Source organism: Branchiostoma belcheri, unplaced genomic scaffold, assembly GCF_001625305.1.
Source record: "Branchiostoma belcheri isolate BF01 breed outbred unplaced genomic scaffold, Haploidv18h27 scaffold2, whole genome shotgun sequence".
In the NCBI taxonomy this organism is placed as follows: Eukaryota; Metazoa; Chordata; class Leptocardii; order Amphioxiformes; family Branchiostomatidae; genus Branchiostoma; species Branchiostoma belcheri.
In genome coordinates, this window is record NW_017803490.1 from 8,862,657 (window position 1) to 8,889,206 (window position 26,550).

At 42.6% G+C, this 26,550-nt stretch overlaps 4 protein-coding genes across 4 annotated transcripts in view; all 4 read left to right on the forward strand.

Moving 5' to 3' along the window:
- The first annotated feature begins 7,181 nt into the window (after positions 1 to 7,181).
- Positions 7,182 to 9,413, forward strand: LOC109468517 (lactadherin-like). The gene is made up of 5 exons (XM_019766761.1): positions 7,182 to 7,340; positions 7,495 to 7,641; positions 7,978 to 8,122; positions 8,674 to 8,767; positions 9,377 to 9,413. The coding sequence occupies exons 1-5, from the start codon at positions 7,194 to 7,196 to the stop codon at positions 9,411 to 9,413; spliced, it is 570 nt and encodes a 189-aa protein (XP_019622320.1). The 5' UTR covers positions 7,182 to 7,193.
- A 527-nt stretch (positions 9,414 to 9,940) lies between these two features.
- On the forward strand, positions 9,941 to 11,257 carry LOC109468518 (lactadherin-like). Its single transcript, XM_019766762.1, has 3 exons — positions 9,941 to 10,090; positions 10,245 to 10,394; positions 11,057 to 11,257. The coding sequence occupies exons 1-3, from the start codon at positions 9,944 to 9,946 to the stop codon at positions 11,255 to 11,257; spliced, it is 498 nt and encodes a 165-aa protein (XP_019622321.1). The 5' UTR covers positions 9,941 to 9,943.
- Positions 11,258 to 11,812: 555 nt separating this feature from the next.
- LOC109468519 (ZP domain-containing protein-like) lies at positions 11,813 to 17,994 on the forward strand. The gene is made up of 10 exons (XM_019766763.1): positions 11,813 to 12,080; positions 13,538 to 13,942; positions 14,425 to 14,612; positions 14,875 to 15,047; positions 15,311 to 15,413; positions 15,853 to 15,992; positions 16,528 to 16,636; positions 16,941 to 17,142; positions 17,436 to 17,570; positions 17,924 to 17,994. Exons 1-10 carry the CDS (start codon positions 11,813 to 11,815, stop codon positions 17,992 to 17,994), a joined length of 1,794 nt encoding a protein of 597 aa, XP_019622322.1.
- Positions 17,995 to 21,098: 3,104 nt separating this feature from the next.
- LOC109468921 overlaps positions 21,099 to 26,550 on the forward strand; it is an 8,160-nt gene continuing 2,708 nt past the window's right edge. Inside the window, exons 1-4 of the mRNA XM_019767302.1 lie at positions 21,099 to 21,332; positions 21,851 to 22,168; positions 22,373 to 22,569; positions 24,192 to 25,417. Of these exons, the coding sequence (XP_019622861.1) occupies positions 21,128 to 21,332; positions 21,851 to 22,168; positions 22,373 to 22,569; positions 24,192 to 25,417 (1,946 nt within the window). The 5' untranslated portion in view covers positions 21,099 to 21,127. The remainder of the gene's footprint in view (positions 21,333 to 21,850; positions 22,169 to 22,372; positions 22,570 to 24,191; positions 25,418 to 26,550) is intronic.

Below are 26,550 nucleotides of genomic sequence, written 5' to 3' on the forward strand. Positions count from 1 at the left end.
ATTTTTGTGTTTTAATGTCTTGCAATTCTTTCCAAGGTCAGTGACTTGTAATGGGCAACAGTTGCCGTTCACTTCAGTGCACCTTGCACGGTGGGAGAGGGCAGAAAAGGCCGTGGGAGCTGTAAATGCACAACAATGGACCTGCTTCAAACTGTTGTAAAGATTAAATCTGTCCATTGTTTTTCTGCGCACGGCATTGTTTCCACCGTGTGACCGCACAGGTGACCGTGGGAAACACTCAACTGGCAAATTTCATTAAAAATGGCTTCACACTGACGATGTTTGTAGGGGAGTCGTGAGTTCCGGCTGGGTCATACCAAATACTTTAAGAATGGTACATGCTGTTTCTCTGCTTGGCACTCAGCATCTATGAGAAAGAGTATGGGAAGGTCAAACACACAACATTACCTGCTGTAGTGCTTGCACAACTTTGTGGCTCAAGAGCTACAGCAAATGAGATGGGCGCCACCCCTACGCTCTGCACAGAGTGGAATGGGACCTTTTTTCAGTGACTTGCAATGAGCAACCATGAGATTTGATCGTCCCTAGACTCTGAGTTCAGTGCACCTTGCACGGTGGGAGAGGGCAGAAAAGGTCGTGTGAACGATAAATGAACCTGGTGGTTAAACTCATCAATATTAGATATGTCAAAATCGTTTTCCTGCTATCGTCGATAATTAACGGCATTGTTTCCACCGTGTGACCGCACAGGTGATCGTGGGAAACACTCAACTGGCAAATTTCATTATAAAACGGCTTAAAACTGACAATGTTTGTAGAGGAGCCGTGCGGTTAGAACAAATTGAAAACTCGGTTTTTAACGTATTTGGAGCTGTGGAAAGGTCGTAACGTTGTCTTCGTTCCGCAATGTGCAATAGGCCTCTCCATACAAATCTAAAATGACTGGTAAAGGTTGACTCCTCTATTTCCTTCGCACATTTTCTGTAGTATTTTAGATTCTTAACTACTTAGTACACTGGAAATCTTCCCCTCTTTTACATTTGTCAGTTGCTCAATTCTGCTTAAATTATCAAGGCCACCTTCGAGTAATTGACACATCCTTTGTGAGGTGATTTTCCACCTTACATGTTTCGAAGGGAAAGAAACAACCAATTTTCTGGGAGGAACTCAAACAAGCTTCCAAGGCGTCAAATACCTTAGCTAGCAGGGGAGCACGAAAAGGTTATAATGATATGATATAGTGTATTGTGATAATGTAGACGTATTTTTGCCGCCCGAAGTGACTGCGTGTTTTCCCTAAATACTTGGTTTCCCTACATACTTGGTTTCTCTGTCCGAATATTTTACAAACTTAATCAGCAAATACACTCGTCAAATCCTAAGTTTAGGTAAGCTCTGAATAAGATAAACATTACAGAATTCCACGTACTTGATGTATTCTAGAGAAGTTAACAAATAGCACTAGGTAAAACCAAACGGGGCTGTTTTGATAAAAGTCGTGCTCTCTCTTCCGCGTATTATGATAAGCATCTGTGACGTAGGGCCATAATGGCTTTGGCTGTGCCTGATTCGAACGGTCTTCACATTAACCCTTTATACCGAAAACAGTTATTCATAACTCTAGTTGATGCTTCATGTAATGATTATTTGTCATTTTTTTATGTTTTTTTAATGTCCTGCAATTCTTTCCAAGGCCAGTGACTGGTAGAATAGCTCAATCAGCAGAGTGCTCGCTTTAGAACCGTGAGGTCGTGAGTTCAAACCCCGGTCTGGTTATATCAAAGACTTTGAGAATGGTACATACTACATTCTCTGCTTAGCACTCAGCATCTATGAGAAAGAGTATGGGAAGATCAAACACACAACACTACCAGTGGGCGAGCCCCCTGTTGTAGTGCTTGCACACCTGTGTGGCCCAAGAGCTACAGCAAATGAGATGGGCGCCACCCCTATGCTCTGCACAGAGTGGAATGGGACCTTTTTTCAGTGACTTGCAATGAGCAACCATGAGATTTGATCGTCCCTAGACTCTGAGTTCAGTGCACCTTGCACGGTGGGAGAGGGCAGGAAAGGTCGTGTGAACGATAAATGAACCTGGTGGTTAAACTCATCAATATCAAATCTGTCAAAATTGCTTTCCTGCTATCGTCGATAATTAACGGCATTGTTTCCACCGTGTGACCACACAGGTGATCGTGGGAAACACTCAACTGGCAAATTTCATTATAGAACGGCTTAAAAATGACAATGTTTGTAGGGAAGCCACACGCTTCGAATAGATTGAAAACTCGGTCATTAACGCATTTGGGACTGCGGATAGGTGGTAACTATTTTTGTCGTGCCGCATTGCCACAATGGGCCTCTCTATATAAATCTAAAATGACTGGTAAAGGTTGACTTTTCTAGTTCCTTCGCACCGTAACATTTTCTATAGTATTTTAGATTCTTAACTACTTAGTACACTGGAAATCTTCCCATTTTTTACATTTGTCAGTTGCTCAATTCTGCTTAAATTCTCAAGGCCACCTTCGAGCAATAGACACATCCTTTGTGAGGTGATCTTCCACCTTTCATGTTTCGAAGGGAAAGAAACAACCAATGTTCTGGGAGGAACTCAAACAAGCTAAAAAGACGCCAAATACCTTACCTAGCAGGGGAGCACGAAAAGGTTATGCTGGTATGATATAGTGTATTGTGATAATGTAGACGTATTTTTGCCACCCGACTTAGTGACGTCCCTAATCGACCTCTCTGTCCGAATATTTTACAAACTTAATCAGCAAATACACTCGTCAAATCCTAAGTTTAGGTAAGCTCTGAATAAGATAAACATTACAGAATTCCACGTACTTGGTGTATTCTAGAGAAGTTAACAAATAGCACTAGGTAAAACCAAACGGTGCTGTTTTGATAAAAGTCGTGCTCTCTCTTCCCGACTTCCGCGTATTATGATAAACATGTATGACGAAGGACCATAATGGCTTTGGCTGTGCCTGATTCAAACGGTCTTTACATTAACCCTTTATACTGAAAACAATTATTCATAACTCTAGCTGATGCTTTCTACAATGATTTTTTGTCAATTTTGATGTTTTCAAAATCCTGCAATTATTTCCAAGGTCAGTCACTTGTACGATGGGTAACACTTTGATTTAGTAGCCTTTCACTTCAGTGCACCCTGCACGGTGGGAGAGGGCAGAAAAGGCCGTGTGAACTCTAAAAATAATCTATACAACAATTGACCTGGTTCAAATAGTCGTGGGATTTCTGTGTTGGTCCAAGGACGTTTTATCAATAAAAAACGTCCTTGGTTTGCAGCGTGGGAATTTTGATACATCACGTGATTCTCCAGGTCCAGAGTTTTCGAGCATCTTCTTTTCATGCGATGTCATACCATCACATTTGACCAATCACAATCATTGATTTGAATGACGTTTTCGCCAATCTAATAATAGTATGGTATATATACCCTAACACTATAAAGTTGGAGAGCGGACAGCAAGCCGGCATAAGCCAACTTTGCTTCACCAACAACACTGAACCAGTAAGTACCTGCCTTTGTCCTTTTTTCTATTTTATTGCACATGCTATTTCATGATTCGAAGGAGTATATTTAGTTGATGATATTTTGGTATCTTTTCTACAGCTTAAAATGAAAAAAACAATAACTTTGTCCGATTCGTAACTTTTTGATGTCACTCAGATCAGAAATTCTTACTGTGTCACTCATTGTTGAAAAGCTCGGGTTTTCTTGTCCAACCTGGTCTGTGGTATCCTTTCTTTCGTGAATTTACATCGTAGCTAAGGCCACTCAGTGTTTATTAACTCCATAGCATAGAGTTTTGGCTCTATCGCACTTGTGCTAGAGAAGTTTTTCCTGCCCCCAGCACGGCTTGTTATACCCCATTCGAGACGCTGAGGTTCCTTGTCAATGTCGCGATCAAAGTCTCTTCGACTTTATATTTACGGACGTTCATTGTAGAAAGTTTCAATAAGGTCATGTTTGTTACTTTTGCCGTGAACTTTGAATTGAAAAAAAAAGTGTGGTTTTGGAAACACGGCGACATGCTTTGAGCCCAACCAAAGAGCAAGTTAAAAAGTAATGTTTTAGACTTGTACGTTCTTGGTTTATACTGTTCTAGTGTAGCGTTTTCTATCTACAAACTAAAGGTAACACGGTAGAGGTATTTTACTTGCTTGTTTGCTAAGTTCAGCAAAACACGTGCATTCGCCGCAGTATATACTAGCAGGTGACGGTGGCTTGTTTAACTGAGTTAAAACTTGAAATTGTTGTTGTGTTTTTACTTGTTTAAAAGCCTTAAATTTCTGGCTTTTATATCTTTCATAACATTTCAAGTATGTTGAGCGGCCCTGCAGAGATTTTAGCTGTTCCAACTGGGCGAAATATTGCAAATGTGGCCACCATACCTAGTACTGCCTTGACAGTCATTTAGTGTAGGCCACGCTTCAGACTACCGACTTTCTCTTCAATTTCACGGCCCAAACCTGAGATTTAGGCCTGCCTGAAGGTTAATTCTTTGCAGATTATGTTTCTTTAAGATGTGGATACTGCGATTCCTTTTTGTTAACAGAGAGAGGTCCTGTAACTTAAATATAGGCTTCAAATACCACTAAATGTACCTCTGACCTACATGTAGAGCCATTTTCACACACCGTTATGCTTAGGTCACATTTTCAAACTGCGGCCCGGCCGGGCTGTTGGCATAAGCGAAAAATCGGCAATTGTTATCAGGAATATACACAAATAGTATTTATGCTTATCTTCTAAACTTTAGCTGTGTTTTGTTGTCGTTTATAAACTTGTTGTTACTTTTTGTTCCCAAAAGCTGCCCAGCCGGGCCCAGGTTTGGAAATGTGACCTCATTTGCAGGTTGATTATTTCTTTATGTGCTCAAAACAAATGAACGATAGTAAAACTAACCTTTGTACCCCTGTGCACGGGCTGTGATCTCCTTTGTTACTCGCTCAAAGTAAATCCAGGCTTTTTGTAACTTGGATGCGGACATTATCAAGTTCCCATGTATCGTCGGGAATCTCTAGGATAGTGCAAAAGTGAAGGAAACTGGCCAAATTGCCAAAAAATGCAAAAGAGGCTGGATGTGATGTACGAAGTTGTGTTGTTGCGTCCACAGTCTCAGCTTACTTGTTTAACCTGACAGGGACAAAAACACAACCTGTACATATGTCCTCGGGCAGAGTTTCCTTCCAGCTCATTTAATGCCCCGGTGTCATCACGCCAATGTCGTCAGACAGGCCGCCATTGTTTACAGGCCACCGTAGTAGTATTTTGTCCCATTGTGCTCAGTATGCAAAATGTGGCCTTTTTTTATTCCAACATGTAATTACCAGACGTGGTGACGGCACAATCAAGTTTTGTCAACTTATATTAATGCCGCCACCAACACAGGGGACAATACAATACTCATTTTCACCTGAGCGAAGTGAGGAAAGTCGTGGTAAGTGCCTTTCCCACGGGCACAAGATCGGTGACATGTCAGGACTCGAACTCGGGACCTCTTGATTCCGAGTCGAGCACTCTGCCGCTACGTCACGCGACCCCACTGGCCCAAAATTTGCATACCGAGCACAAGGAGACAGAATTCATGAGATAGAAATACTCTAAACGGGACAATGAGTAAATACTGAAACATTTTCCACCAACTACTTGATATTTCTTATTCACCAATTTTACAACTTTTTTGGTGAATATCGTAACAACAATTTCTGAGGCTAGGGTACACACAAAAGTGAAATGGAGCAGCATGCGGAATTTTCTGGCAAGCTTTAATAGAAAAGGCCGGGTTGATTTGTATTTGGCGTAAATCCCTTGTCATGGTTAGGTCGCAAATTCGTCGGTGCCCGTCGGGGATGTAGCCCCGACCGGGCTTTTTAGTCTGGAGACGCCCGTTGTCGTGGTCTATTCGGGGGAGGTTTGTTGCATTCCAAAACGTAGTCCATTCCAAATCATGATTTGGATTAACACGTTTTGGAATGCAACAACAAGGTTCAATGAATATGTGACAGGGCCATAAAGAGGTTCCCACACGCACTCATTTTAAGTTGTTGGACAGGTGTCGCCACCTGTTATAAACCGCAGTGGCATTGTTAATCATATTCAAGACCTGTTGGCATAAAAGCCCAGGAAGCTGTATGTTGCTGATGCGAGTATAGTTCTACTATAAGTTTTGTTTGTTTCTCTATTTGTACAAATAAGATTGTGAAACGCAGATGGTTTAGTGTAGCAGAATATCACTACAGTTTTCATGTAGTTGATTGCAATTTATATTTCTGTAGACAGTTCGACGACTTGAACATGAGTGACTGATTCCTTTATAAACTCTTCCCGGGCTATGCCATCAACAAAAGTAGACGGGTGTAGTATTTCAAACTTTTCAAACCTGCACCACCTTTACAGAAGGAAAACATATTGCTTTTGCACAGTTTCTTCTTCTTTTGACATACAAATCTTGTAAACTTGTAAACTGACAGAATGCAATCCCTAATTACCGGTCTGTGTTCAGGTGGTGTACGCCGACACGATGGCGGGTCCGTGTACATCCGGGTTCTGGAGCTGGATGGTTCTCGTGCTGATGGCGACGACTGCAACAGTCACTGGGCAAGGTAAACTTCATGTTTTCATTTCTATTGGGGTATTGATATTCTCATACATCATTTTTGTTTCTTACTCGTCACTTATAATAACTAATCTGGCATTTGGTCGGGGAAATGTTGTTGGTAACATGTGATTAGCCCTTCATCTATGTTTTGTGAGTGCCTGTCTCTGAATAATTTTGGTCTTGCCAATTACCACTGAAATTTGTGAGATAGATACAGCTAGTGGTATAGATTTTGTAACATGCTCTAAACAATCCATTTAAGCCTTTCAAAGGTATGGTGCTAGTGGATATATAAAGTCTACATTTTTTCATTACATATCCAGTTGTTAGTGTATAAAGCTAGTAAATGGCAAGTACATGCATTATCACATCACCTATCTCCGCTTTCTTTTCCTACAGTGTGTTCAATAGCAGGCTACGTGTATAATTCTCGTTAAGTCAAACCTTTGGCTCATGGCAGTTGAACTGTTGTGTACAATCATGTCCCTTTACGACGTATATTTTGAAACTATTTTTCAATACGATTAACATTTTGGGACATGAAAATCAAGCTGAAATATCATCATTTTATCAGTTTGTCAGGATCCACTTGGGATGGAATCTGGAGCCATACCTGATGGAAGCATCACTGCATCTTCATCCTACCATTATGATTTACGGCCCTTCTACGCTCGGTTAAACGTTCGCAGCAACGGAGGTGGCTGGGCAGCCACAACCAGCATCATCGGACAATGGTTGCAGGTAAGTATACAATTTGATGGATTTAAAAAAATGCATACTTTTTAGTTTGTGCTTATTGTGAAAGGGATTGCTAGTATTTCCTGTTTACTTTATAAAATCTGATCTTGTGATTTGCTTCAAAGTATAAGAAAGTAATAAGACATTTGCTTTTCAGGTTGATTTGGGAGAGATGAAGCGCGTCACGGGCACCATCATTCAGGGTCGTAACCGGGACGAACAGTGGGTGACGTCATACAAACTCCGGTACAGTGCAGATGGGACTGTTTGGACCACATATGCGGGGAGCGACGGATCTGACATGGTAACCTACAGAAACATCTCATGAAAAAGAAAAATTGTTATGAAGGTTGCCCTGCATTCTTTATGGATACCTTTTTGTATTATAATAGTAAATATAAATAATATCTCCTTTATTACTTAATTGACACTACCCCAGCTGTTATATATCCCGTTCCAGCAATTTTTTCACAAGTCTTTCCTCTACTGATCGTCTTGAAAAGGCGCTAGGTTATCAGACCTATGGGCGTCGTCTGTTTAGGTATTGTATTTGATAAAATGTCCTAAGTATGGAAACTGTAAAGAAGATCTAAGGGTGTATTTAAAATTCCCTCATCTGAATAACTCTTTTACCTTCCAGGTTTTTCCAGGCAACGCGGACATGAACACTCCTGTGACGAACCTACTGGACAATCCCATTGCTGCCCGTTATGTGCGCTTCTATCCTCAAACCTGGCATATTCACATGAGCATGAGGGTGGAGATTCTAGGCTGCAGCACTGACAGTAGGTTTTTGGTGTTGTATTATTATATTCTAGTTCACTTGCAATCTTTTTTTTTATTTATACAGGTTAGCATATCGCCATTTTGGCGCTTTCAAAGCTCCCTGTGCCATACATAACATAATAAAAGGTAACTTAAGTACAAAACTTTACCTTAGGCACTTTGGAGAGCAAGTTTCCGTCTAGGTCAATACCTGCAATGTTTGTCATTATTAACCGAACGGAAACTGTTTTCCGTCTGTTTTATCATTTGGATTTCAAGTAAGTTGAGTAACTTTATTCTTAAAAGGGTAATTATGAATCATTTCCTACAGGTTGTCATATATGTGTGTATAGTTCTAGTTTAGTATACCTTTGGTTCATGGCGGTTGACCTGTTGTGTAAAATCATACCCTTAACAACGTATATTTTGAAACTGTCGAGAGATTTTGCAATTCTATTAACATTTTAGGGACACCAAAAACCAACTGGAACTCATCAGTTTGTCTTGCGCCACTTGGGATGGAATATGGCGTCATACCCGATGTACGCATCACTTCATCTTCGTTCTACAGTCCGGATTACCAGCCCTACTTCGGACGGTTATACGGAGTTCGTGGCGGAGGTGGCTGGGCAGCCCAAACAAACGTCATTGGAGAATGGTTGCAGGTAAGTATACAGTTTGATAGTTTTTTTTAAATGCATACTTTTGGGTTGCGCTGATTGGAAAAGGGATTATTTTCTGTTTACTTTATAAATGGGATCTGACTTGTGTTTTGTGTCAAATAATAACAAAGAAACAAAAATTGTGCATTTTAGGTGAATTTAGGAGAGATGACATACGTGACGGGCATCACTACACAGGGTCGGTACCGGAGGCATGAACAGTGGGTGACGTCATACAAACTCCAGTACAGTGAAAATGGGACTAGTTGGACGACATATGCCGGCAGCGATGGATCTGACATGGTAACCTACAGAAATATGTCATGAAAAAGAAAAACTGTTATTAAGTTTGTCCTGTATTCTTAATGTATACCTGTCTGTATGTAATGTCTCTTTATTTGACACTACCCCAGTTGTCATCTATTTCGTTCCAGCCAGTTTCTCACAAAGCTCTACTCTACTGATCGTCTTTAGGAGGCGCCAGGTTATCAAACCTATGGGCGTCGTCTGCTCATGATTTTATTTGATGAAATGTCAAAAGGAGATTGTTAGTAAAGAAGATTGAAGGAGTGGTAAAAATTCTCTCATCTGAATTATTCTTCTGCCTTTCAGGTTTTTCCAGGCAACACGGACACAAACACGCCTGTAACGAACCTACTGGACAAGCCAGTTGATGCCCATTTTGTGCGTCTCTACCCCCAGTCCTGGCATAGTTACATCATCATGAGGGTGGAGATTCTAGGCTGCAGTAATAAAAGTAATTTTCTGTTGTTGCATATTTTATATTCTAGTTCACTTGCAATCTTTACCTGATACCTTAGGCCCTCCTGTGCCTCCAGACACATTAGTCAGCAAGTTCCCATGTAGGTAATTTATCATTATTAACCGGACAAAAACTGCTTTTCGTCTCTTTTATTACTTGGATATATAAGTAAGTTAAGTAGTTTTATTCCTGAAGGAGTAAGTAATGATGAATCATGTTCTACAGGTTGTCATACATGTGTGTATAGTTCTAGTTCAGTCTACCTTTGGTACATGGCGGTTGACCTGTGTATACAGTCATACCCTTTACAACGTATATTTTAAAACTTTCGAGATGTTCTTCAATATTAACATTTCAGGGACATCAAAACCATCTGGGACATAATCTTTTTATCAGTTTGTCAGGATCCACTTGGGATGGAATATGGCGCCATACCTGATGGAAGCATCACTGCATCTTCGTACTACCATCCGGATTTACGGCCCTTGTACGGTCGGTTAAACGGAGTTCGTGGTCACGGTTCCTGGGCAGCCACAACCAGCATCATCGGACAATGGTTGCAGGTAAGTATACAATTTGATGGATTTAAAAAAATGCATACTTTTTAGTTTGTGCTTATTGTGAAAGGGATTGCTAGTATTTCCTGTTTACTTTATAAAATCTGATCTTGTGATTTGCGTCAAAGTATAAGAAAGTAATAAGACATTTGCTTTTCAGGTTGATTTGGGAGAGATGAAGCGCGTCACGGGCACCGTCATTCAGGGTCGTAACCGAGGGGCCGAACAGTGGGTGACGTCATACAAACTCCGGTACAGTGCAGATGGGACTGTTTGGACCACATATCCGGGCAGCGATGGATCTGACATGGTAACGTACAGAAACATGATTATCAATTATGACACTTATTCTGCATCCTTTATGGATACCTGCTTTTTTATATTCCAACATGTAATCACAAGGCGTGGTGACGGCACACTCGAGTTTTGTCAAGTTATATTATTTTGTGTCAAGCAAATACTCCCAATTTAAGTATTTAAATAGTATAGAGAAATTTATATTCCTTGTAGTCTTTAACAAACCAGCTCTACTAATACAGCCAACTACATTTATAAGATTACCAGAAAGCGAGAGGAAGTTGAAAGTACTTGTGTACTATAGCCGTTTTATTATCAACATTGATGATGTACTTTGTCAATATGTGACCTGTCTTTAGCCCAGTGGGGCAAAATGTACAATAAAGGTCTTCATTCATTAATGCCGCCACCAACAAGGGATACCTGTTTGTGTAGTAAATATAAATATATCTTATTCATTTGACACTACCCCAGCTGTTATCTATCCTGGACCAGCCATCTTTTCACAAAACTCTGCTCTACTGATCGTCTTAAAAAGGCGCTAGGTTATCAGACCTATGGGCGCCGTCAGCTTAGGTATTGTATTTGATGAAATGTCCTAAGTATGGGAACTGTAAAGAAGATCTACGGGTGTATTTAAAATCCCCTCATCTAAATGATTCTTTTACCTTCCAGGTTTTTCCAGGCAACGCGGACATGAACACTCCTGTGACGAACCTACTGGACAACCCCATTACTGCCCGTTTTGTGCGCTTCTATCCCCAAACCTGGCATAAGCACATGAGTATGAGGGTGGAGATTCTAGGCTGCAGCACTGACAGTATGTTTCTGTTGTTGTCTTGGTTAGAGTCTAGTTCACTTGATGTGTTTTATTAAATGTTAGTCTTTACTGCAAATGCAGATTACATGTGATGGAAGTAGTACAAACTTGGTAAACAGACATTTCATGTCATAGGGTCAAGGGAAAAGGGTACAAATTCACGGAAAAGTTTTATGTCTGGTCTGCATGTCTATTGTTGTTGTTTTCAGTTCATTTAGTTCATTAAATAGCCACCATTTAAACATCGTGACATTTGCAACGGAGAAAGCGACAAGCCCATTTTGTTAATTGTTGTCTTAAAAATGACGTTTCAGCTTTGAAATAAAGCAAGCGTTGAAATACAGCAATTTTGCAACATGTCCTAATTAGTCCACCTGATCCTTGAAATGAAATGCTAGCGGATGCAGTCAACTGTAAAAGTACATCAGTCATTAGTTAGGTGAATGACAGATACATTTTATCAAGACATCTACCCCGAAATTTCCTTTTATACAGTGTGTCCAATAGCAAGCTACGTCAGTTTTGACGGAGTTTGCTACAAGGACTTTCCTGACCAGCAGAACTACACTCAGGCTAGACAGACGTGTGCGGCAGACGGGGGACTGCTGGCCATGCCAAAGAACAGTGCCATCAACACTTTCATCCACAATCTGGCAAGAGACGGAATACGTTGGATTGGGCTGAATGACATCGACAACGAAGGGCAGTGGGTTTTTGAAGACAGCCAAACACTTGCGTCATCCGGCTATGCCAACTGGGCCCCCGGTGAACCGAACGATAGTGGAGGGGCCGAAGACTGTGCCTTGGTTTTTGGGTCCACGCACACCTGGAATGATGGACCCTGCACCGTCAGCACGGTAGCATTCATCTGCCAGCTAGGTATGTGCTGTAATTTCCAACCTTAATGACTGTTAAGGATGGGGGTTTGAAGGTGTATGTTTGTGATACAATTTTGGTGTAAAATATTACTTGCTGAAGTAAAAATGACATCTCTCAAATGCTTGGCTTGTCTGCCACTGTATGTCTTTAAAGTGATTATATTCAATATTAATGGGTTTGAGAGGCTTGCCTGCTATAGAAATTTTACGACGATGGCAATTGATTGGCTGAAATGAGGCGTCTTGTTGCTAAATGGAATTTTTGGTCAATGGAACATCAACAGATGCAATTTTATTTTCATAATTAATGAGTTAATGAATTAATGAATTAGTGATAAAGCAAGAATGTTACAAAGCTCTAAATATCTACTATAGTTGTAGGTACTGTAGTTGAAGCCGGGTGGTCCGACTGGGGCGCATGGTCTGGCTGCATCGGTACCTGTGGAAACGGCACGGAGACTCGAAACAGAAGCTGCACCAACCCTGCACCAGCGAACGGAGGGGCAGACTGTGCCGGACCTGCTCAGGAGATACAGGAATGCGACACAGGAGTGTCCTGTCCAGGTAAATGACTTAATAATGATGTCACCATGGATCTTAAGATCAGTTACGAGGACATGTAAGATTCTCATCTAGAAATAAGTTTCTTGCTTCATGGACTATGAATAGATACAACCAGCACTGTCAATAGAAATTATTCAAAGGGACGAACTTTCAGTTTTTCCGCGTACATTAAATCTTAATTTGTCTCAAATTAGTTGACGGTGGTTGGTCCGACTGGGGCGCATGGTCTGACTGCAACGTGACATGTGGAGTCGGGACGGAGACTCGGGACAGAACCTGCACCAACCCTGCACCAGCGAACGGAGGGGCAGACTGTGACGGACCTGATCAAGAGACACAGGCATGTGACACGGGGGTGTCTTGCCCAGGTAACTAAGTTATTATACTGCCGTGAATATGGATCTAAAGATTATTTGATATCAGGAATTGTAAGATTCTGATCTTAAAGTCATCTTTCTTACTTTTTGGGCTATGCATGAATACCAGCAGTGCCTACAGAAACCAGATACTATGATACAGGATCGGCTACGTAAATATATTAACGAAGATTTCGTAGTGCAAAAATGAGGTAAAAGATTGCCCGGAATAGGTCACCTCGTGGTTCGTAGCTGTAACTTTCCTGCAACTGTAACGTCGTTAGTTAATACACCCCTAGCCCTTGACAAACCACACAATGCAGATTTAGAACAGAAAAAATTCGCTCTCCTTATTGGCCAAGGGAAAATGACTAAATGTAATTTAGAGCCAATCAAACATCAACAGATGCCAAAGGGAAGACTGAAAGACAATCACAGTTCGGGCACCATCACTAGAAAGCTTTAATAGTTTAAACAACTGCTGCATAAACGTGCAAAGATTGAGTGTAACAAGTCGTTCGGTGTGCTATAACACTAGGACCAGGCACCACCTCAGCTACCGTGACGAGTCTGCCAACCACGAAATACACCTTCACCCTGACTTCTTTCGACGAGGACGACGAGATAAACCGGGAGATCGGTGGCACATACGCCACATTTCCAGCGGCAGAGCTATCGGGGCTGACCCTCGATGATGCCGGGATTGGTCATCTGACCGTTTCCTGGACAGTCGTGGGGAATCTTCCGATCTCGCGCTACAGTCTCAGCTACCAGCCGGCAGACGGGTCGGGCTCGTACCAGGACCTCTCCCCCGCACCAGGACCGGACGCCACCTCGGCAACAGTGCCGGGACTGCTGGCCGACACGGAATACACCCTCACGCTGACTTCTTTCGACGAGGACGACCAGCCAAACGGGGAGATCAGTGGCACATACACCACAGGTGGGTGATGATGCATTGAATGATGCATTGAATTCGGAGCCTAACAGGAGTTTGTGCTACATCGTATATACATGTACATTGTAAGCAATCCCACCCCTGGATCAGAAGGTTAGGGGTTCGAATCCAAAATCACCAATTTTCCTGCTACCGAGGCTTGCAGTTCATTATAGTCAGTCATACAATACACCCAATCATACAATTTTCTCCCGCAAATGATGAGATGTTTCTCCAGGTGGCACTCGAATTCAGTTGTGCTTCTTGTACTTCTTTGTGCACTTGAATTCTTAGTAGAAGACTATGTTTAAAAGAAAGTTGCCAGTGGGCTTTTGAATGTAACCGTTTCATTCCCTGACTAAAGGTTTGATGTTAATCGTTTACTTGAAATTGAATCTTCTCAAATTCTTCTCTCAGTGTACATCAACATGGTTATACATGGTACATAGAAAATGATACAGCATACCGTCTTACGGTTATCATTACAGATTCGTTTGTGGTGAACGTAGTGTGCGACCAGGACAGTATGAGTCTGTCCATCCCCCGTGCGGCGCTGCCGGCTGTGAATGTGGAGAACCTGCACCTACTGGATCCGGACTGTGGAGCCACTGAGGACGAGGACGAAGACGTCTTTAAGCTGGAGACACACCTGCAGGAGTGCGGAACCCGGCAGGAGGTAAGACAGAAAACCTCAGTTACTCCCAACCTGGAGTGTTGTTAACTCAAGTGGACATCTTTGGAATTTTCTTGTAACCTACTGTAAAATGGACATGGTCCAAAACAATTTGCTTCACTTAAAATTCCGTGAATAGTTTCACTTAAAATTGTTCTGTATAAGTGATAGGTACCTTTTTTAAGCCAACTGATTTGAGGTTCCGTGCTTTATCCCTTTTTAATGCATCTTTTATTTGGTTGCCGTGCCTCTTATATTTCCTCAGACCTCAGGAGACGACAAATTCATCTTCTCCAACGAAGTCATTGCCAACCAAGTGACTCAGGCCAACGGCGCTGTGCGTAACCAGCCGGTAAACCTGCCCTTCCAGTGCGAGTTCCTCCGTCAGCACGTGGTTTCCCAGGGCAACGACATCATGTATAACATCCCCTCTCCTCGGTAAGACCCTCCCTGCTGTGCCTTAAACATGCATAGAACTATCTAAAATATGCCAAAAAGCAGTTACTCAAGCAACTGGATATGATTTTGAAAACGTCAGACGTTTCAGCTAGTATCCACTAGCTTTCGTCAGTGACTGAGAGACCAGAGGAGAAATGCAGGTTTATACGCACAAACTAGTTTGTTCATACGCACAAGTAGTTGGTTGGATTCAATGTTCAGTTTAACTGCTTCTTTAACCAAGTTTTTCAATCTCTTTGCAGCCTTCAAATCATTGACGCCAACAACAGCTTCACCATGGAGATGCATATGTACACTTCGGAAGACTTCAGTGCAACCTACAAGAGTTCTGACTTCCCGCTTCAGGTCAGAAAGTTCATCTAAGCTTTACCATTATAATCTTATTGTGTTCTGACACAAAAGAAAGACATCTACGAAATGGACAAATTATTGATCAATTTGATTCAACTTAACGGCTTTAATTCTGATGATATAGATTATAGTTATATCTTAAAAGTGTAGTGATTTTAGTAAAACCAAGTATTATGCCTTTACTAATTGATGATTAGTTGATTTGACCATTTTAGTCATCATTAGTTCTCTGACCTGACCTCTGATTCTTAGTTCTCGATTCCTAATTCTTAAAGTCTGTGTATGTAATATGTAAACCTGTACTTATTTATATATTTGTTTTATGTGTTTGTATTGTTTGACGATCTATCGAAGATTTATTCCCGTAAAGAGACTAAAGGGCATCTCAATAAGCTCACTGAATAGAAAGAAACTGCTCTGGTACACCCCACAGGTCTCACCATCTGACCGTCTTCACTTCGGCCTGAGCGTGGCGTCATCGCTGGACAACCTGGAGCTGTTCGCCCGTGACTGTGTCTCCACCCCCACCACCGACCCTGACGACTCTCCTAGGGTCAGCATCATCGCCGATGGGTACGTGTTTGACTACATTTGCTTAAATATTTGATTACTTAGAACTTTATTTGTTTGGTTGCGATAGGTGGATAATTTTGGCTGCCTAGTTAGTTACTAATAGTTTGTTGCTTGGTTTGATGTCTGGCTACTAACTAGCTGGCTGGCTAGCTGTCCTGTTTCTTGGCTAGTTGGTCATTTGGTTGTGGTAGGTGGGTGAATTTGGCTGCCTAGTTGGTTAGTTTGTTGCTTGGTCTCTTATCTGGCCAGCTAGCTGGATGGCTAGCTGACAGTCTGCATGGTTTATTGGCTAGTTGGGTGGAAGCTTTGTTGAGTACCTTGGATTTTTTTCTCATTTGTTTCATTGTTAGTGAAATACGTTGGTTGGTTGGTTGGTTGTTTAGTGGTTTGGTTGGTTGGTTGGTTGGTTGGTTGTTTAGTGGTTTGGTTGGTTGGTTGGTTGCTTGGTTCTTTATGCAATATTATGGCAACCACAGGTTACCTTTCAGTATGAAAGAGTTTGGCTATAAATGACTTGTTCCATCTGAATTTGCAGCTGTCGGGTTGATGAAACTCTACAAAAGGACAATGACCTTTCTAACGACAAAGCCCTGTACTACAGTGTGGCCGCCTTCACGTTTCCCAACGCTCTCGACCCCAGCCTGGTAGAATACATTATATTTGAAAAATGTCACTTTTGTGGCCGTGGTGACTGGTGGGTGGGGAAGATTGGATGGTTAAATGCTTGGTGATAATTACAGTGCTATATGTCATATATCTGGATGCCAAACTCTTCTAAAGCAAATTTTCGGTATCATGAGTTTGAGGACATGCATGCACCAACACAAGTGATGGGCCTGCTGAAACAATAGAACAGCAACAACAAGAAACGTATGTTTCAAAAAGGTTGGCGAAGGTTTATGGGTCTGCTCAATGATGTTCCTGACTGTCAATGACATATTCCATCAGGTGTACTTCCACTGCACCATGATGATCTGCTTCAAGGACGACCCTGACTCTCGGTGCAAACAGGGCTGCATCCCGCCAGCAAGGCGCAGGCGAGCCGTCTCGGACGGGACGGAGGGCAGGGTTCGCCGGGAGAGCAGCAGGGACAAGCAGGCGGACATCACCCAAGGACCCTTCCAGGTGCAGTCCGGAGAAGCAGGAACAGGTAGATGATAAAAAAACGTTTTCTACAGCAGTAAGGAAGACGAAATTTTCACCCATTTCGCGAATCGGGAAGGATTGCTCACGAGGCTACATGTATATGTATATTTCATTAGGCTTTCAAAACTTGTTCCTGAACATATAGTAGGATATGTGCAAGTCTTGTTTTCAATTATTTTGTGCTAGATGCTGCTTACATTGTGCTTGTGTATTAGACCTTTGCCTATTGATGCTTGATTGTGAGAAAAATGAAAAACTGAAGCTCCGCTCAAGGCAAACTTTCTTTTTGTCGCACAGGACCAGCCGGAGTGCCGCTGGGTACCGCGGTGGGAGCGGCTGTTGGAGTTGCCGGGATCATGGTGCTTCTAATCGTGGCCGGTGTTCTGGCGAAGAAACGGGGCGGGAAGAAGAAGCGTGATGACGACACTGTCGGTAAGTCCCTGTAGTTTTGTTCTAGCACTTTGTGACATGTTAATATTTGATACCAACTTATAATCAGTATAGTAGAAATTGAATCAGTTATTTTGCATCTATATGTTTTATCCAAGAAAGAAAAGTAGACACTGAATTAGCATCTTTCTTGCAAACCATTTTCTACTTTTGATGGTATATGTAAAATCGCAAGTCTTGACAAGTCATTATATAATGCAAAGCCACATAAACTACCCACTAATCAGTTATTTTGTATCTATTTGTTTCATCCAAGAAATAAGAGTAGACACTGAATTAGAATCTTTGGATTGTGGCAATTAGTTTCAATTAGTGAATCATGTTTTCTCTGTCAGGACTTGACAACTACGCGTTCCAGAGTTGGGGAAATATGAGCAAGACTGGCATTGCTGACACCAAGGCCTAAGCGTTCTACCAGGACCAGAGTTATAAACACTGAAACAATGTACTAGTACATAATTCCTACGCTTGCTCTAATCAAGGAGGTTAACCTCCTTGCTCTAATCTTTACCAGCCTCCTTAGCAGGTTCTATGACTGGGCTTTTGGGGCGCTTTTCTTTAAATTTCTATCTGGCAAATCACTTCTTTTTGTACTTTTGTTTGTACTTTTTACAGCTAAGGAGGCTACGCCCTGTCATGCTTTCTAATAGTAAATCTTCTTCAGTTTAGGGACCTTAACCAGCATACCAAGCATCAGGCCTTCAACAGAAAAGGCTCTCAGTCTAACCGAACAGTGTAGTGAACTTTGTAACGATAAAACAGTAGCATAGCCATCAGTATCATCATCAAAGGCTCTCCATCTTAACTTAGACACCGTGTAGTGAACATCATCATCATAAAACAGCAGTTTCGGTTCTTCATAGCAACCTGTAACGAGCTTTTTTTTATCATGTCGATAATAGATAGTATTAGTCTCTCTGGCGAATTTAAGAGAATTTTACCTCCATGCCATTGTGAGTATAGGCTATCTGGTGACGCTTAGTTGTGAAAGAAGAAAGATAAAAGTTAGCTGGTGGCTGTTTTTTATGTTTAGAGCTTGGATTAGGTACCAATCATTTATTTCGGGTCGTCTTGGTGTTCTGATCACCTACTGCTAGACTTTTGTACAGATTACGACAACTAGTCTTTTTCCTAACTTCTAAATTGACATTAACTGCTGTTATAGTATAAGGGAGCCTTCCCTCTTATAAGTTTTTATACAAAATCTCTTGCCATTTTTCTAATATTTCAGAGTCTATACACAATATACTTCTTTCTCTCTCTACTTGCTTAAAAGTATTGCGGTGAAAAAATGGGCAATGTGACAATGACTCAATATGCAGAACACATTGGTTAATGTGACATAAATCACTTATCAATTCCTAACAGAACTACATCTATGATAGAACACCATTTCTGTGCTAAACGTTTCATTTAGAATTGCATTAAATTTGTTCGTATAACGATCATGTTTTAGATGGGGGGATATCTGATTTAGCAGTCGTTTGTAAATTGTTTTTATTCACTTTTGAAATCTACATTGAAAACATGCATTTGAATAAATGAAGGCTAAACACATTAAGTTCTTAATTCTGTTAACAAGTGAACTGTTGTCTCTTGATTACTGCGTTGTAAGATGTAGATTGGCAAGATGTACTGTGTTATTTCTTGTGATGAGACAAGGAAACATCCGGAGTTCCGTACATACGGAATAAAGCGGAGTCATGGGGTCACATATCTGTTGCCTGTGTCTTTTGTGTTGTCGACCAAGTAGTGTTCTATTGTGGTCTCCACTCATTTGCAGACTGAATAATACAAATAGTAGATATAGGCCCAAAATGAATGTAGTTGGCCAGGGGAGTTGGCGGGCCATGCAGGCAAACTAGACCCTCTATGGCCGGCTAACTCTCCTTGCCAGCTAGATTTATTTTAGGCCGGTTTCCATTATTAGTATTATATAGCAGAAAGTCCAAGTGCACAAACCGTCAAGAAAACTCAGACACGAGTTCGGAGCAGACGCGTGGCTACAGCGCCCCCTTTGGTCTTGTCGTGGACCTGCAGGGCAACGTGCTGGTGACGGACGAACCGAGCGGGCGGGTGAGTGCGTTCGACGGGCGGAAGTAGCCTCTATCAGGTGATTCGATACGTACTTTGCTGCCTATATGTAATGTTCCTGTGCAATAATGTACATGTATGTACCAGTTGTTCTTGGTAGTCCTTCCTCGTCGAAGTGTGCTCAATCACGGGGGATGAGACCTCATGTGGCTTCTTCGTCCGAAGCTCGAGGCACAAAGCCGTCCACATTCAGGCATTAGTGATTGGGGATCAGTATACGTAGTACCCACTAGCAAACAAACTAATGGTAATACTCTGTGGGGTACATGTGTTACAGCATTCAACCCATCCACAGTTTGCAATCTTAGCTGACATTGACCTTGTCTGTGATATTAGATGAAAAGTAAGCATGCATGTAAACATGAGGTATACAGGAAATTAGCGCACAGCCATTAAACGCTGCATCTTGAATCATGTCTTGCCAATAAACTTACTTTGAAAGATCACTTGTTGCTCTGGCTGATATGTTCGTTATTACTAAACGATCCATTATTTGAAAAAAAAAACACGCGACTACTGGCTCTTTATATTTTTCGCTATAATATTTTCCATTTCACGAATTTGAAGAAAAATCACCGAAGTGGTATCACACTTCTACTCTATGTCACAACTAAACTACTAACAACCAATCCAAGTTAAGGACAGCCCATGGGTTGACAATTTATCTCGATGTACCGATGGCGCTTATTTCATGCGATACTCGTCGTTATATGGTGGTCGATACTCGATGTTGAACAGCTGATTTAACATCCTATTTTCTCATGACAAAGCAATATATGGGGTTATCATTATTCGATATAAGTGCCGACAAAACAGCCATATAGGAACAGGTGAATAGGTTGTTAATACAAGAGATAACCATGTGTTTTTTTTATTCAGCATACAGTAAACAAAATAATAGTACAGGACAAAGTGACGACGGGCTCAAGTTGGGTAACTTATGTTAGCGCCGCCACTTAAATGAATAAAACTAATATTACTAAACAATGCAAAACACTAACCAAGAATACATGTAAAAGAACAGACAGCACAAACAGTCGAATTGATGAACTTGAAATGAAGCGAGAGTCTACATTCCCCACCCAAAAGATGAAAAGGACACAAATAGAATTAAAAACGTTTTGTTGCTAAAATGTAATTTTGGGCGGTTGACATAATATTACAGTTAACTTGAAAAGGATAAACCGGGGAACCGTTCAAAATTAAGAGTTGTTTCGCTCTATCTGAAAGAGTGTGTACGTTAACAGAGTGTCCCAAGATCCCAGAAAGTTTGCTGAGGAGTTCTGAACGGTGGAAGTTATGTAAAGGGCAGTGTAATAGTGGGCAAATACCCTGTGTTTAGTGGGCAAATACTGACAGACCTTCAGAGAGTTTAAATACCACCTTATGTAAGCAAGCACTACAGTATTTAACGCAGACTGGCAACGCGTAGACTTGTTACCATCATGTTCTTCTCCGTTATACTCATCATTGCCGCCAGTAGCACCGTCTGTGGAACATCAGAGCCCCTCGACTCTGTTCCGCCGGCATCTCGCAATGTTGCTCAGCACGGAGCCCAGCAGGCAGACGCTGGCAATGCTTCACAGCTTGCAGAGTCGGGGAGTAGCAATGTCGCCAGTCCAAGCGAGACGGCGAATCTAATGGTGGCTGGTAAGTAGCCTCTACCAAGCTTCAGGAGGCGGCTGGAAAGAGTAGAAATCAGCCAAATAGAGAGAGATAATAGAGTACATTTTGCCGCACGGGTCGCAAAATAATAATGACTGGCTAACTCCCCCTTTATTATGGCCAAATTCTATAAGATCTCTGGAGAATACAGTAACGCCGCTCATTCAACCTGTTTATAAAAAGAAGAAGTCAAACCCATTAAATCTAGTACCATGCATGTTGTAGAATATAGTATAATGCTAGACGTAGATATAGTCTCACATACCACTGTATTTTCTTTCTTATGTTGTTTGTAACTGCAATTAGCCCTCGGGCATGTATTTGCAATAAACTTTCTATAAAATGCCATGCATCTGATTTCTTTGTATTTCAGTCAAAGCGAGACTAATGCAGATCGTACATGGCAATAATGTACCTTTTATGCTGCATATAGTGTGCCCTCTAGAATTGTCGAGCAATGAAGCTTAACAACATTGGAAACGATCTGCTCTCTTCTGTTTCAGCTTCCTTGTCCCTGCAAAGTGTACTGGAAGGTCTTCAAGCCGAGATGCAACATCTTCAGACGGAGATGGAGGCCAAAGAGCAAACGTTCCAGGCTGAGTTACAACAACTCAGAAATGAAACGGTAGCCAAAGACCAACTTATGCAGGAAGAAGTGCAGCGAATTCAGGCAGAGTTTGAAGCCAAAGACCAACAACTTCAGGCGGAGTTTGAAGCCAAAGACCAACTGATGCAAGCCGAAATCCAGCAACTTCGGAACATAATGGCGGAAAAAGACCTACGCATCCAGGACCTAGAACAACGGGACTACATCGAACGTTGTAAGTAGTGATTTTATCCATAATTACAATTGCCTAATTGAATGTAGAATGCACGAAAGTCCAGTAACATTTAATTGATAGCTGCCGTCAAGATACAGGCAGAGAGAGAGAGAGAGAGAGAGTGAGGGCGGGGCGATGCATTTGCTCATGGACTGGGCTAACACGCTTTATTACAGTTTAACACATTTGACATTTCCGTACTAGGTGAAAGCGGTACATTGGAACCATCAGGACCTTTGGCCTCCGGTTCTGGCACTCGCTACGTTGACGTGACCGGTACGTTCGACAGGGCCTTCCGAAGAACGCCCGTGGTGACTGTCGCTTTCTTGTACCTGGACCATTTTCCCGGTCACATTCGGGCATCAGCTGGTGTGACGTCCGTCTCCACAACAAGCCTGACGGTGCGAATCAGCACCTGGTACGACTCAGGCCTGTACTATGCCAGAGTCCACTGGATGGCCTGTGCATGAGATATTATATATAAGGTAGAATGATCTAATTCTCGTGACACTATGAAGTGTGAAAATAAACTACTTAAACTCCACTTAAACGTTTCGTTTCATCTAGCCATTAAAGTTAATTTCTCTCTTCAACTGCAGTCCTACAGGTACAATCTTTTCAAAGTCTTTCTTCATCTCCTTCTTATTCTTCCATTGTGCCACTGATCGCACACATACAGAAAAAGAAAGAGACAGACAGACTCAAAGACACATAGACAAACACGCCATGACAGCTCTTCAGTCTTCGTGTGTGGGGTGGGTCCATCATGGTACGGTAGAGATTGAACCCAATTGACAATGTCACGCAATTAAGTGTAGGAATCCCCTGTAAACATTTGTCTACTGTTCTACTTCAACATCCTCCCAACTTTTAATTTCCCCTACTCATGTTTTGTATCTTTCGCACCCCAACAATTATTTAAGGTACCCAACACGAAGCTGATTGTGTGGGTAACCAGACTGGTTTGTTCACCTGTCTGTGAAACGTGTCGGGTTTATTTTGGAACATCGCTGGTTTCCTTCGGTAAACAAAGCAGCCCACACCTGCTTTGGGAAGCACGGTACTGTATGTGGGATTGTTTTTAAACTAAGCGCAGTTCAAAACTAGTCTCCACCAGACTCCTTTGCAGGTTGAATAGATAGTCGAGATCGGCTTAAGAAGAATGTAGTTGGCCAGGAATGACATTCGAATTCATCCATACCGACTTCTGCACTGTTTATTTATTTATTTATTCATTCATTATTTATCTATTGCCACACCTTACATGCCGCCTACACACATTTGCTACTTTATATTTGCTACATACCGCCAAAGCCTGCTATCTGCAACAGCAGGGTGTAAACGATACCCTCGTCCGAGGACACACTTTTGCTACTTTACATTTGCCACAAGCGCGAAAGCTTCCTATCTGCAAAATCGGGGTGTAAACGATACTCGTGTCGCCATGGCAACGACACTTGCGCCTACACACCTTTGCTACTTCATATTTGCTACATAGCGTCAAAGCTTCCTGTCTCCACCACAGCGCGGTGTAACCCGATACCTTTGTCACCATGGCGACGGCACGTCCGCGCGCGAGTGTACACAGCAGCACGCTCTTGACCCGTGCGAGGCGGATGATTGACAGGACAATGGCGCGAACGCGCTACAGGGTTAAAGTTCAGGTTAGAGAGTTTACGGTAAGCGCCATGGCTTAGCCTAAGTCCCTACCAGTGAGACTTGCTACTGGCTTTATACAGGAGAATATTTGCCAGGGGGGTTTGGCCGCCTTGGGGTTTGACTGGCCGCGCAGTTAAGAAACAACCTTCCGCCTGGCCACTTTTACTCTCCTCTTTGCCCAGGAATTCTGTGATCCGTATTCCCGTATAGAAAGGCCTGGTGGAGGCTAGGCATGGCTGAAGGCGGTCACACAGACCTACTGGCGAAAAAGTCGACTAAGGCGACGCCAAACCGGTATGAGGAGCAACCACCTAGCGGACGTTACACACAGGTGAGCCCTGCTTGCCCCACCTGCGGTCAACAGGTGAAAGTGACAGGTGTTTCCGGTTTACCTGTGGGCGGCGTGTTACATGTAGGTACACGTACAGACGGGTTAGACACGGGACAAAACTACAGGTCCGTGGGGAACAGGTATCACAGAGAATGTCTTCATCACACCTACCGACAACAGTTAGGTCATACAGGTGAGAGGAGCACACCTCGCACAGGTGAGAATGTCGCCGCGTCAGAAAGCAAACACCGCTATTGTTCATTACCAGGAAAGACCGGAAGTCTGCCCTTAACACTACCGTGTGGTAGAGACTGTGGTGAGAATGTGGGTGGGAAAGGTGCGGCGTGTGCCCGCAATATCCACACCTGTGGTACACCTGAAGTCGGCAAACAGGGTGAGGCGAAGACTCCTCAGAACATCGCTAGCGAGATGGCCGAGAGGATCTTAAAGAAACTGACCTCCTTGGAAGAAAGCAGACGCGTGGCGAAGGTGGAGAAGACGGAAGTGGAGACACAGATCCTTAAACTGAAGGAGGAGGCTATAAGGAGCGTGGAAGACAGCGCCAAGACGTTAATGGAACAAGTACGTCTTATCTTTGACAGGTGGGAAGAGGACGTCAAGAACGAGGTGGAAGACTTGACGTCATCACTACAGAGTTGCCATGGCAACCGCAGGCATAACTACGTCGGGACGAAAAGTCAACTGGACGTAAAGTTGCATCGCAACTCCCCCAAGCCACCCAGAGTCGAGCTCGTACCCAACAGTTTTGAAGGAACCGACTTCACTCTAGGCCAGATTCGAGTCAAGAAATTCGAAGAAGACAAGGCTCGACCACAAGACGTGCTCTCACCGCCCTCTAGGACGTTCACCTCTTGGAAGTCCCGTTTTGGGACGAGCGGGACGAAAAGGGGACAGTTTTTAGAGCCGCTTTGCGTCACCGCCGCCTTGGGACAAGTCTACGTCATCGACCGGGCGGGCGGTGGGCGAGTCCAAGTGTTCACATTAAGGGGGGAGCAGGTTGGAGAATTTACGCTCGACGTGGGGAAAGATTTGAGCATAAATGGTTGCGGACTGTCTTCAGACGGCAGATGTGTTTCCTTTGTAGGCAGTTTGTATGAAGGGACGCTAGGCGTGAACACGACGTATACAAACGTCTTTGCGAAGTACACCAAAGAGGGCCGGCTGGTGACGAGAAGGACCCTGGACGTCGGGTCCAACCGAGACCCGGTTATTGACGCCGCGGGGTTTGCGGATGGCAGGTAGGTTTTCAAGCTTTAGTCAACCCAAAGTATGGTTTTAATTAGCTTTTCAGTTAGTTCTTAAAGGGGGCTGCGTGCACTTTTCGGAAGGCGTAATCAGGCCTTTTAGTCTTCGTAATCCGTAGGCAGCCTCCCAAAAATCAACCTAATTCGTAATCAGTACATTAGCCACAATGCTTAAAGTCGTAATGAGGTCTGAGACTTTAACGTAATCCATAATAAGCGGCGAAAATTTTGCGTAAGTCGTAATCACCCCCCCCCCCCATGCAGCCCTCCTTACAGTGCGGTCACATTTGCCGTACGATTGTGACGAATACCCACTGTTTGTGATCGTAATGCGACAGTACCACTTGTATGACCAAACCTATAGTCAAGTAAAAGGTGAAGGTAAAAGTTCCATAGCCTCAGGGCCGCAGGGACAGTGCATTGTTAACCGGTTTAACCACCCTTCAGCATAACACACCGGCTTCGGCCTAAACACTTTTCACTACAAAGCATGCGAATATTAACTAGTTTGAAATAATTGAGAAGTTTTTTTTTTTTTGCAAATCCATGCCCGAAGTCTAATTGCAAGTTAAGCCATGTTGATTTGATTATATGGATGACATCCGAGCGCGCATGAATTTTCGGCCGTTTCCAAAAAAAAGTTTTCAACCATACTGTAAATCGTGCAAAACAGTTGCTAAATGAGCAAAAATATACCATAAGTTGCAAGGAAAACATTTAGAAACGATACCAATGACGTAGAATGCCAAAATCAAGGGAAAAAAGACAAAAATGTAAAGAAATGAATTCGAAGAGTAGATTATTCGCCATAACATATTCTGTGCCATTTGTTCAACCTTCATGACCACGTAGATTTCATAGTGAAAGCAACTTTTTTTTTTGTCAAAACTTTTTTTTTAATTTTCGCACGCGCGCATCAGTTTTGGGGTTTCCCGACGAGGATGTCATCCATATGATCAAATCAACATGGCCTTACCGGGTATTTCAGGATTCCTCCTGTAAAGGTCAGAATTGTTCGTTTCACATTTCATTTCTACTGGCCTGAACGGTAGTTACCTGATAAAAGCAATGACTACACTCCCAACGGTAAAAGCTATCTTTATTGACTTAGTCAAGCTAAACATTGC